The 12,888-nt window shown below is 37.3% G+C and overlaps 1 protein-coding gene across 5 annotated transcripts in view; it reads right to left on the bottom strand.

The window, feature by feature from the left end:
• The window catches only part of ARFIP1 (ADP ribosylation factor interacting protein 1), a 35,077-nt gene that overhangs the window by 1,805 nt on the left and 20,384 nt on the right, over window positions 1-12,888 (bottom strand). For all 5 annotated transcript variants that reach the window (XR_010622213.1, XM_065736457.1, XM_065736458.1 and 2 more), the window contains 3 exons: window positions 12,080-12,301; window positions 8,576-8,733; window positions 5,219-5,393 (listed from right to left, as the gene is read on the bottom strand). Coding sequence is in view for 4 of the 5 variants with exons in the window: in XM_065736457.1 (XP_065592529.1) it covers window positions 5,219-5,393; window positions 8,576-8,733; window positions 12,080-12,301 (555 nt within the window). In the remaining variant the exon portion in view is untranslated. The remainder of the gene's footprint in view (window positions 1-5,218; window positions 5,394-8,575; window positions 8,734-12,079; window positions 12,302-12,888) is intronic.

Raw genomic sequence — 12,888 nt, 5'->3', positions numbered from 1 at the left:
TAAGCTCGTGGCCCTGTGCCCATTTCCAGCCTACAGGACCTTGAGCCCACTTTGCCAACATAGAAGAGAAATTGAGTGGCTGAGTAAGCCAAAGGGCACAGTCCAAAAGGGACAGCCTACTCCTATCACCCTCCTATGATGGGATGCAGAACTGTCCTTGGGCCTGGTTTCGTCTATGCCTACAAGTTAACCATACTTCTTCTCACAGGTTATTCAACTAATGTGCTCTTCTGAGATTCACGCATATTTGTAGAGGTACTTTATTGCCTTCATTTAAAAAAAAAATCTCTAGAAAATGCTATATGTGCTTTTCAAATAATATGGCACAGAACAGCATAGCCTGTTGTGTGAAATTAAGAAAAAAAGAACTTGAGAAAGTACTCAAGGTCTTCGGTTTTAAGACACTATTAGATAAACTCCACTCAGAAATGAAACCTGTAAGATACACTGCAATATGATCTTTTAACAGCACATGAATTAAAAACACTAATTTCAGCTTTCTCTTCCCAAATTTAGTCAATTTAAGACCAAACCAATGCACTACTTAGCTAGAGTAGTTTTTACCACGGAATTTCTGTGACCTTCCCTGAAGTCTTTTAATACTCCTATCAAGTCAGCCAGGCTTAGGCTTTAGTAACTGACAAACATGGGAACATGAAGTGACAGTGTAGATATGACTTGGGTCGACAAAGATATCTTATGTTTTAAAACAACAAAGCAACCAAGTTCAATGAAATTCTGTCCCCACGCCAGATTACTGTGGTGTCAATTTGGTGATTGCTATCAAACGAGTAGTTGTCACTCAAGATGTTACTGCTCCTTCCCTGCTCCTTCAGAAGCTGATCACTAAATGTATCGCAAAAATAACTGTGGCATCTCCATTATGTTTCTAAAAACAAACAGAAAACACACCAACAAACCAAACAGAAACAAAACCTGCCACACTACTAAGTAGTACATACCCAACTCTCCTCCAAGTGCAACAATGAAGCAGTCCTCAGAAACAAAACTAGAGATCACAGCTGAGAACTAGAATAGGAGCATTCACTTAAATACAAGTTCAAGTCTGGCCAGGTTTTCCCCGAAAAAATTTCAGCCTTCTCCATTCTCATCATAACCCACAAATTCTTACTTCCACACTATTTTTCACCCTCGTCCTGTGTTGGACAAATATTCAAGCATTCATGCAGTCAGTTGGATTAGGGAGCAGAGCTAGATTAAAACGAACCTGACAGCAATGTATTTGCTGTAAGTTGGATCTCGGCGTAGCTGCAAAAAGACTTTTGTAAGCACAGAGGAAGCACTGCAGGGGAAGAGGCACACAGGACGAATAGACCACTTTCTCCCAAGCCTCAAAGACACTATTAGACTGCAGCACTAAAGACCAAGCGTTAAGCACTAAGATATTCCCTGGAATGGATGTTACAGTTCTAGTTGCTGAAGTTCAGGCTCAAATGTGTGTTTAATGTGCCTGTCAAAAAGCCACTGTGCTTTTACAGTTGAACATTCATCTAAGTTATCGTTCCTTCTTAATTAACTATATGCATATTTATTCCTAATTACTAGCTGAGCAAGTACTCCACAATGCACTTGGCAAACATAGCCCTTAATATAAAAATGAACTTTGTGGATAAACTAGAAGAGTTACAGTCTAAAAAGAAGATGCAGCTTGTATGCTTTGTACAGAAGATACTGTAGGTTGGAGCTGAGTTTTCACATTCCCTCTGGATGCTCTAAACATTTTAAGTTTTAAAAACACTGCCACCTTCTCCCATAAATGCTTCCCTCTCAACACCTTATTTTCTGAGGCACAATAGGTTAAAATAAAATAAAAAATCTGCCTCTTTGATCTCAGTCACTAAAAAGATTGCCTCCATTCTCACTTTTGTCAGCTTGTGTCTCCTTAAAATTATCATAATCCTTTCCCAGACAGGTTTATTTGAAGTTATTTGGTCTAAATAATTATGCCATCTGAGTTTCAATTAGACTGCATATTACTTTCATTAGTTTTTAAACCTCATACTCCTGAACTCACAGAACAGCATTCCATTTCTTTGCACACTGATACTTGCCACTTCTCATGTGCATACACAGCATCACAGAATCACAGAACCGTAGGGGTTGGAAGGGACCTCTAGACATTATTGAGTCCAACCCCCTGCCAAAGCAGCTCCCTAGCCCAGGTTGCACAGGTAGGTGTCCAGGTGGGTCTTGAACATCTCCAGAGGAGACTCCACCACCTCTCTGTGCAGCTGTGCCAGCGCTCTGTCACCTGCACTGCGACTAAGTTGCCACGCAATACTTTCTACGCTTCAGTTTGTGGCCATTTCCCCTCGTCCCATCACCACACACTGCAGAGAAGAGTCCAGCCTCGTCCCTTTGCCTCCTGCTCCTCAGATATTTATAGAAACGGATCAGATCCCCTCTGAGTCTTCTTTTTTCAAGGCTGAACAGACCCAGGTCTCTCAGCCTCTCCTCAATAAGGGAGATGTTTTATGTCCTTTGTCATCTTTGTAGCCCTCTGCTGGATTCTTTCCAGGAGATCCCTGCCTTTTTGTACAGGGGAGCCCAGAACTGGACACAGTAACTCCAGGTGAGGCCTCACCAGGGCACAATAGAGGGGGAATGACATGAATTACAAATTTCCTTTCTCAGAACGTCTTCACAAAAATTGTGTCTGTCCAATCTTTAAGCTAACAGGACAATCTTTACCTAAAAATTAGGAAAAAAACATCAGTTGCAAAATAGAGATTTTGATTGCAGCTGTTCTCACACTCTGCCTAGCAGCACAAACATCTTCAAAAGTCTGCCAGCTGGGAATAGCACTGAGGTACCTCTGCAGCAGTATTAATAAAATAAAAATCAACACGAACTTCCAGATCAAATTCTAAATGAAAATGAACAGGGATTTTGTAAATCTTTGGTTTTTTTTTACTGACCGTTCGCAATCCCAGCTTAACTGAAATTTTATGAAATCTGGGTTCTTATGTTAATATTTCATTAAGGAGTAGCTACATCAAACAAGGCATGGCCTTACTAGACTTGAGTTACAATATACTATAACATGCAAATCTCTAGTCATTATTAACACATATCATCAAGGTTCTGAATCTACAGGTAGGTTGATACTTGAGTTGGTGCAATATATCTGCAACATAGAATGATGGGCATTCCAGAACAGTCTACAAATGCAGCATTTTGTGAAAGCCCAAGCGCAACAGTATTTTGTCTGCCAGATCTTGCTTTATTTTGACCTCCCATTCTATTAAATGGGCACTAATGAAATTCAGCCCCATGGATGGTCACACACACACAAAAAAATCATCAAGTACTGACACAGGATGTAGTAACAGAAAAAAACACTAATTCCCTACCTAGGATTACTCTACGAGCTCAGCAATATTAAAGTCACTCTCCCCTTTGGGAGTTCTATATCCTATATGGTCTTCAGTTTAAGCCATCTCTTAAAAAGCACACACACTACACCACCACCTGAAGCAGCTGTACTACAAATACACACGCAGCTACACCTATCAGGCTCTTCTTTTTCCTCCATCCAGTCAAGCACATGCTGTATCTATAGGTGTTTAAATGATGAGGCATCATAGCAATTGCCATCACATACCTTTGGAAGAAGTAGAACGTCTCTGATTGTAAGAATTAGATGCTAATTTCTGTTAGATTTAATACTTACTGTTTATGCAAGTTAATAATCCTTACCAACATAAAATGTAATCACCTTAAGAGCAGTTAAATATACTTAATATGCACCCAAAAATTAGAAGTAATGTCCATAATGGGTATTATAGTTATCCGATCAATCAGTTGTGCATTTCTATTTACTAATACTAGCTGTAGGACCAGTATGAGGTCTAACAAGAGCTTCACTATGGTGATATTGACAAAAGATGGCTGACACTGGACAACGGAATCAAGATCTCAGATTGGGAAGATGTCACTCAGGTAACCACTGCCTTCCACTGAACCCCTGGATACATACTCGACAACAGAAGAACAAAAACCCGGAGATGAATGCAAGCTAAAAAACACAAAAAACAACCTCACAGATTTAGGATTAAGGTTAAGCCTATATAACATATTACAAAAGATTCTCCAAATTAAGTAGAAAACAGCAAAAAGGAATTAACTTCAGTAAGTTCCTTAGTAAAGAATTACATAAGCCAATATTAGAAAGCACACAAAGTCCTTTCCATGTCTTACTTGTTAACAAGGTTACAAGCTCCCTTTAGAAAATATTTTGACATCTCTAGTGTCAAAACAGAGAAGAGTTAACCAGTTATAAAAAAGGCTAAAGCATGTGACAGTCCCCTCTGCATTTATCTGGGAAAAAAATATTAGGAAGGAAAAAACAGTCTTTTAGAAACAAAATTTGTAGGCTTCAATTGTTAACAGGATGCTTGATCTAATTTAAGACTGTCGCTAAGAAACTAGCTTCACTGGTGTTCCCTAAATAATCTAATTAATGAACAAAATTCAGATCTTGAAAGACAATCTTTTCAAAAAACTAATTAAAAACAACGTATAAGTACATAGTTATCAAAGAGAGCACTGTTTAACACTGTGTCCTGGATGACAGATGTATTTCTGTTTGGCAAGCAGAGTAAGAGGGGTAAGAGTCCTGTCACTAGGAGGGCAGAGAAGAAATGGCGCAGCTGGAATGAACACTTTTGGGGACTAGAACTTGGAGACTACAGTTCAAAAGCCCTGCTCAGAACTGAAACTGTAAAAGCATTAACTGTATAAAGCTGCAGTTTTCAAAAAAAAGTTTTTTAATCATTTATAAGAAGCCTCTTCACAGTTCTTACTTTCTTGGTGCATATCCCCCGTGACAGCACTGTTAAATGTAAATATAAATGTAATCTTAAATCAAGGATTATATGCCTCCATTAACTGTTAAACATGGCATTTTTCCTCCTATGTCCATCTACATTAACCCTCCCGTATCAACAAGAAACTTACTGCCATATGATTTGTCATCTGCAACTCCAGCTACTCAATTAAGGCCTTTTAAAGCTGCCTCCTCTAGAAGCATCTTCTCCCACAATACGCAAGTACTGAAAATCTAGGTTGTTAACTTGGCTTGCTCTACTTCTAAATTTTGACAAATTTTAAGATGAAATAGCAGAAGTATTTTTAAGCAAAGCAGAGACTTCCAGGACAAAATGCGAGCATAACACCCGAAGAAGTTGCAGCTTACCTTATTTTCTTCCAGAAATTTCAATTTGATAGATACATCATTACGCATTTTGTCATATTTCTCTTTATGCACTTGAAACATCTGTTGTGATTGCTCAATCTTTGGTAAAGTGTTTGCATCACGAGGGCCAAGATTCAGCTCTTCCAGGTCTGTTCGATAAGCATCATATTCAATCCTGAGAAGAAAGAGGTGCAGGAAAAAATCTAAAGGCAAAGTGCCTCAAAACAGATTTCATATATAGGGCCAACTATAGTAGCAAATTAACAGAACAGTCAAGTATGAAAAATAAAGGGATCAAACTGGTCAACTTTCTAGATAAATAGGAGGAAGATAAAACCACACGCTTACGAACATGACATAAAAATGCCTCAACAAAGACCTTGCCCTTCTGTTTCTGCCTCAGCTGCACACTTCCAACCTTCTGTTTTCATAAAATCACATAACGGCTTCAGATCTCAAGGATCATCAAGTTCCAACTCTGCTGCTGCAGGAAGGATTGCGAGCCACTCCATCAAGAACTACATCAGGTTGCTGAGGGCCCCATCGAATCTGGACCTAAACACCTCGAGGGACGGGGCTCCCACAGCCTCTTTGGGCTACCTGTTTCTGCCTTGTGCTAGCCTCAGCTGTCAGGTTCTTTCCTGGAACATCTCAGCTTTATTAACTCAGTTACCTAGTCAGAACTAATCTCTCTTTTGTCACTTTTATGCTGCTGAGTCAGCTCAGTAAGAGTCTGCAGAAAGAGCAGGAAAAGCACTAAGCTGGACATCTCCTTTAAGTGAGCAGTGGCTCGCTCCCTCATCGTCTCCCAAAAATTTCAAAATGCCTTCCAGTTAGAGTCACTACCCCGGAAATGTTTGTGGAAATTGTCTGCCCTGAGAATAGAGTGGCTGAAAGAAAACGTGTTATTACACCTTCTTGATGGTCCACCTAATTTACATAGGGAAATCAGATACTCTGGACCAACACTACCCCTGAGGGACTTGAGTCGTAACAACCAGCAGTTGAGTTATTCAAGGGAACACTTGAGCTAATTCCGCAATGAATGCTTACAACCAACTTGTGAATAAGACTAGGTAAAAAGTATTTTGGAGATTTACTCTGATCTACTAAAGCCATCATTAATTAAAAAGTAAACACGGGCCAAGAATAAAAAGCACAAAATATAAAGTTCTGTCCTAGATACTGCTAGTAAAAATTTAACTAATGTTATGGCATAGGTGCTTGCTTGGTAACTTTTCACTTGACCCATCTAGTCTTTGTATCTCACTACCTAAAAATAAAAAAAAAACATATAATAAGCTAAGCCTCCCCGATATCCTTTCAAGTTAGATAGTACCTTTTATCACACAAACACAAATGCAGTCATGCCTTTTCTCTCGTTTTAATGGGAAAAAAAATAGTCCTGTACTTAAGAGTACTTTAAAGTTTTATTTTATCCTGTCTTTAGAAAAAACACTGAGTAAATTCTCATTAACAAAATTACTTGATACTAAGTTTCCTATTCACCAGTATATGACATTTTTTGGGGGAGTGGGAAAAGCGCTTGTGGAATATTATTAGTGTAAAGATAACAATAAACTCCCTCGTGATTTCCAGTGTTAGATAAAAGCCTACTAAACAATGGATCCTTGCCAGGTAAACTATTTTCCCTACTTAAAAGCATTAGTACAGATGGATGAGACAGAAACACAGTAACAAACTTTTCTTTCTTTTTTTCCCCCTTCTCCTAAACAGTACATTCTAATTTGTTCAGTGCCTTCAGTGCCATATAACACTTGACCAGGTACAGCAACTGACAATAGCCAGAAATCAGTCAGGGTCACGGACAGCCCTGCCCAAAGCGCCACTCTTCCTTCCATAGTCTTCTTTCAGTTTTAAAATAATGGAATGTAGCATATCAACATGAGATGGATGCCAATTTTAAGGGAACAAACCAACTTATTTCTGGCTTTGTACTCTCTCTCACATAGTTATTTCTGAAAGTGGAAGAAACAGAAGTAAATAACTGTTAATACAAACAACTCCTGGGCTGGTGGCACAATCACTCCGAAAGAAAATAAAATATTTTCTGCAATAACAGTAATTACAGAATTGATAGGGCTCTTCCCAATTTTCATTGCCACCAAGATTCAGCCTTTATATAAAGAATCTATTACTTAGGTGCAAAAAGGAAACAGATGAATAAAGAACTGAAAGAAGAGTGCAAAACAAATGAATGCTGAAGTGCAACTGCAGAGAGAAAAGATGAGGCACAGAAATGAATGTGAACTATTTTCTTACTGCAAAGTCTGCTTTTATATACCTTCATATAGATATATATGCTTTATCAAAGCAACACAACACTTGATTTAATGTATGAAAAGCCAAAAATAAAAGGTATTTGAGGAGGGAAGAACCATACATTCAGAATAACTGAAGAGACCAATTACAGAGTTACTCTGTATAACATTACAAAAGAAAGCCTCAAAATGTATGGAATGATTTTTAATTATTTATTGTAGTACTTCAAATTGAGTTCAAATGCTCTTTTCAGGTCTTTTGCAAGTTAAACTTAATATCAAAGCAATAATTTGCTACTTTGCTTATAAAAACACTTAAGCACTAGAACAGCAGTGCAAGAAAAGGAAAAAAGCCCTCAAAACTCAGGAAATCAACAATTTTTGACTTGTAGCAAACGCATGCTTATTTTTGTTATATCTTTCAGCGAATTAGATAAAAACATCATCCCCTTCAATGAATTCCAAAGTCAGAAAAGAACAAAGCATCCATAAAAATCACAACTCCAACCACAAAGAAGAAGGAAGCCTGGCTTAAACTTTTTGCACTGCCTCCAGAGCAAAGGCACCTCCAGGAACAGAAACCTGCTATCTCCTGCTAGATATTATTTGAACATTAAGAAATGCCTCCTTGTTTTACCCTTTCTAGATCTGACCTGCAACCTCTACGTGAAAACTGGCATCAGAAAAAGCTCAATATAAACCACCTTTCATTCAAAGATGATTTCATTAATAACAATATAGCTAGATATAAAGGTTAAACTTGAACTGTTACTCAGTGAAGAAAGCCACATGAAGCTAGCAGACAGGGGAAAAATAACTATTAACTTGACAGAGAAATAAAGCCATGAAGAACGATTATGCGTATAACACAACATTAACAAAACATCTGAAGATACATGTCATAAGGTGGCTAACTTTAAAACCCAATTATATATGAACTGCGTTACTCTGACAAGGTTTATAGCTTACACGTTAGTTGCTCAAATACAAGAACTAAACCGATAGGAAGTTCTTCTCCCCCCCCTCCCCCCAAATATTAATTTGTAATGAGAATAGCTAGACACAGAATAGCTACCTGGCACTTTCATATTGTTTCACAGTCAATAACGTATCCTCAATTGTTTTATTCACCAATGTATTCACACTGGCAATAAAAAAGTTAATAGCCCCGAGAAGAGTCTCTCCATTTTTAGCTAGAAGTTTCTGCGTATCTGCATTGTAGCCAAACTCCTCCTACAAACAGAGAGCAGAGAAAACAAAACTGCACATCACTTCAAATCATTACATTCATCAGCAACTATAGAAAATAAAAAAAACACAGACATACAAGTTCTGCCACTTCTGTTTGGATACAGTTACAATTAAAAGTGCAAGATTTCAACACAATATTCAGTTCACAGCTTTTATGAAATGCCTCTAACATCAGTACAATTCTCTTAACAATTTTGATGCCATACCATGTTAAAATGCTATTTTAGGATGATTTTTCCCTTCACCTTTGAAATCTTAACAGCTACTTAAAAGTGCTAACGCCATTTCTACATTGTCATTCAGCACTGTTTTAATCCAGCACCTCTCATGTGATTGCCTCGGTAATTCCTTAATGCCAACAGGAATACCACTACTTTAAATACAGCAATATAACTCAGAAGGGCGCACAGTGTTAATTAGCTAGTAATTTTTATTCTTAACACATTCTGGAAAAGAGCACTGAGTGTAAAAAGCCTCACCACGTTTTAATAGGCTCTAAATAACGAAACAAAGCAGAACATTATAACAGTTAGAAAATTAAGTGCTTTAAAGTGATCAGTAAGAAGTTATTTCCAAGGCATTTTGGTCACGCTTGGATATATAACTGTTACTGCCTTTTTTTTTCTTTTTGACAGCAGCATAAGCATGACCAAGGCTACAACAATTTTCCTAATGCACAGATGCCAAAGAAGTCCAATTACTTATGTCATTCATATGGCATCTTCATATTCTACAGATGGGAGTTCACATAAAATAATACAATTTCTGGTTGTAAGGACTATAAAACACCATGAACATATTTGGAAATCGGCCTTGTTAGGCTTGCAACCTGCCAATTACTGAGTCAGAAGTGCTGTACTCTCCCAGTTTCTTTTTATCTGTCTAGATGAAATGCTGAAGCCAAATGGTATTTCATGTTAGCATGAATGACTTCATGACAAAAAGGCTAATGGACAATGGTAAGGGAATAAGTCTCTTCTAAAAAAGTAGAATATGCGGTGTAGTGGAAACAAGCAATTTAAGGGAGAAAATAAAAAGAGAACTTAAGGCAAGTCTTCACGAGCTAAAAATACTGCTAGAATATATCAATCTCCTTCCTTTTGCACACTGCTTGCACGTAGGCAGCCAGATCACTACAGATCTTGATGAAATCAAGAATAAAATTTTTCAGCTGCTTTGCTCTGACACTGCTAAGTAGAGAGGAACACAAGCACTAGCACAGTGAAAAAGAGCATACAAGCAGACAACAGCAGAAGTAGGACTATCCCTCTGGCAGTATTCAGTGCTATCCTTCCCTCCACGGGCAAGACCACAACTAGTCTTCCAGCTGATCCTCAGATCCAGATCACCAGACACAAATGAACAAAACTACCAATTTAAAGCAGAAGGTTAAGAAGGATGGGACTGCAGTGGTCTGCGTTATTAAAACACACCTGTGCTACTCACCAAAGCTGTCCTTCTACTACTTCATAGTTTCATACAAAAACTTGAGTTTTGTCCATGACCTCTGCAGATACCTCTTATGAAAGACAGGAAATCCTTTCTGTATCAGGAGTTTATACTCAGTTCATGCTCTACACACAGGTCAGTTACAATTGGAACTCACCACTCTATATAATTAGAGGCATATGAGCCTGGAATCAGGAGTTAACCTTTGTATCCAAAAGAAACAGCAAAATATCCACTTAAAGTAATACCCCTGTAGATACCATATCAAGATCTCATTTTGTTAACACATAAAAAAACATAACCTTTAAGAAGTTATGTGTTTTTTATTTTTTTACTTATCCAATTAAAGATCGAACTGTTCAGAAACTCTACTTGCAGTCCTGCACAAGTTTCAGAGGCAATAAACCAAACTTTCAAGAACAGGCCAGACTACAGATGGCAATACAGTACAGATTAAACAAAGGGAAAACAGAGAGGAAACAGACAAACATCAGGCAAGCCTCCAAGAGGCAAAAGTTAAGTAACTTTTATTACAGCAGCAGAAACCTTTATTTGATTTTCATAAACAGCCCCATTCAATAATCTGTATGAAAAATAAACGACTGAAACTCCAAGATCAGTAAAAGATGCTGAAAACCTGGAAAAACTGTATTCCCACTAGAAATACAAGCTATTGATGGGAAAAGCAGACTTTAAACAAGAGCGCAATTAAAGATTTAATCCAGGTTTCAGAAGAAACATCCAGCTTGCTTCAGCACACACTTCATAACAATCACTAACTTTTATCACAAACCACATATCCATACTTGAGTCAAGAGTCAACTGATACCTCAGTTCTTAACTGCTAGAAGTGGCATACTTTGAGATTTTCTGTTAGGCTATAATATTAAAAAATTCTGTACTCCAGAGCGAGTCTGATTATTATTATTATTATTATTATTATTATTATTATTTTAAACTAGCTTTTGGTTGAAGTTCTTCTATACAAACTAACTCCGTTTCTTTCCAAAAACTCAACAAGAATAGGCAATCACATAAAGGAAAAAAATAAATCTAAGTTTTACATTTAATAACAACAAAATGAATTTGGTTTTTTTCCATCAGCCACATTCTAGGCCCCTTGATACTTGTTTCCCAAGAGATAAGGAGCAGTATCAAACTGATTGAACACCATAATTACAGAATGATTTACATAAATGCAAACCAACTTTAATTTTTCATATGCAACATCTACCTTTTACTTCTTTACAAGAGTTTTGAGAACAGTAATTAAGTGCCAGTGCTCCGTAAGTTTATCAACTTTTAAGAACAACCCAAATGCAGATACCTGAAGATCACCTCCTTCACTCAGAAAAAAACAAACAAGAAGAAAAATTAGTCCTATTAGCAGCATTCTTAAGGTTTAAAAAAAAAAGACTACAAGATGAAATCTCAGTGCTTGACTCTACTACAGAAAAATCATTTACTCACATCAAACAAGCTTAAGTGAAATAATGTGCCCTATTCTACCAACTGCCAGGCCTATTTCCCCAAAGACATCCTGTAATTGATGTGAAGCAATGCTCCAGAACACTCTGACATCTCATTAGAGGAAAAAAGGAATAGTAAAATGCATTTTCTACGCAAAGCAAGGTTGTCACTTGCCCAGTCCAATCATCAGCTAAAGGCAAACATTTAGAAACACTTAAGAACTACGGTAACTCCAATGATATAGTACAGTTTGAAATGAATTGCAGATTCTTTTAACAAAAAGAATATGTAATGTTGTTAACAAATGTTTATAGGACTGCCTGCTAACTACCTGCACAAGTCAATTAGGCTTATCTTCATCTCTGCTGGTTTTTTTTTTTTTTTTTTTTAAACACTATAAAAGTCTTACATGAAGTTCCAATGATTTCAAACTCAGGTCAGCAAAAGCATCTCCAAGTTGCCTTTGGGTATGTACCATCTGGAAGAGCTGTGTAGACAGCGTCTGTGTCAGTCTCAAGATATTTTCATATTTTTTTTTGTTATCTCTCAATATATCTATCTGAGCTTCCAATTCCAGATCTACTGTTCTTGAGCCACGACCCAGTTTTTCAGAGATGATCTGACGTGTGCACTGGAAAAAAAAATTTAAATTATAAAGAATCAAATGTATCCAAGACAACATAGCATACACCCATTTTCAGCTTCAAGGGACAGATAATTACACGCAATTCTTTCACAATCACCCCTCCCAATATAAGTTTGCACAACAAACTGAAAAAAAAACAACACCTCGTCAGAAGTTCATCAGGACTCAGCAAGAACAGTTGGACAAGTCTCAACTCCTACTAAAATGAATATTCAAGTTAGCAAATCAAGAGCGTAACTAATTGCTTCTCAAGTAAAAGAATGCTTATCACTTTTTAGGTTTGGTGAATCTTACTAAGTTAAAAGAAGCAATTATTAAGCCCACGACATCCAAGGCAATTAATGAGAATATTACACTTTCTGTATAACAATTTCTGCTCTGTGATCTTTTAGACTTGGTCTACCAACCATCCTACTCCAGATGATCCCTGTTATTTTTTGGAATTTCCATTAAATCTCTGATAATGTCGAAACTTTTTTTCTCTCTTTTTTAAGGGATGGGCAGAAGATAGACAGAAGGGCAGTCTTCAGCATGTTTTCCTTAGAGCTGACTTAGAACTTTCACTAAAAAAA

This window comes from Cyrtonyx montezumae, unplaced genomic scaffold, assembly GCF_038088225.1.
Source record: "Cyrtonyx montezumae isolate F1298 unplaced genomic scaffold, pur_monq_1.0 scaffold_2, whole genome shotgun sequence".
In the NCBI taxonomy this organism is placed as follows: domain Eukaryota; kingdom Metazoa; phylum Chordata; class Aves; order Galliformes; family Odontophoridae; genus Cyrtonyx; species Cyrtonyx montezumae.
The sequence above is the reverse complement of the archived record's forward strand: the minus strand, read 5'-3'. Positions and strand labels throughout refer to the sequence as shown.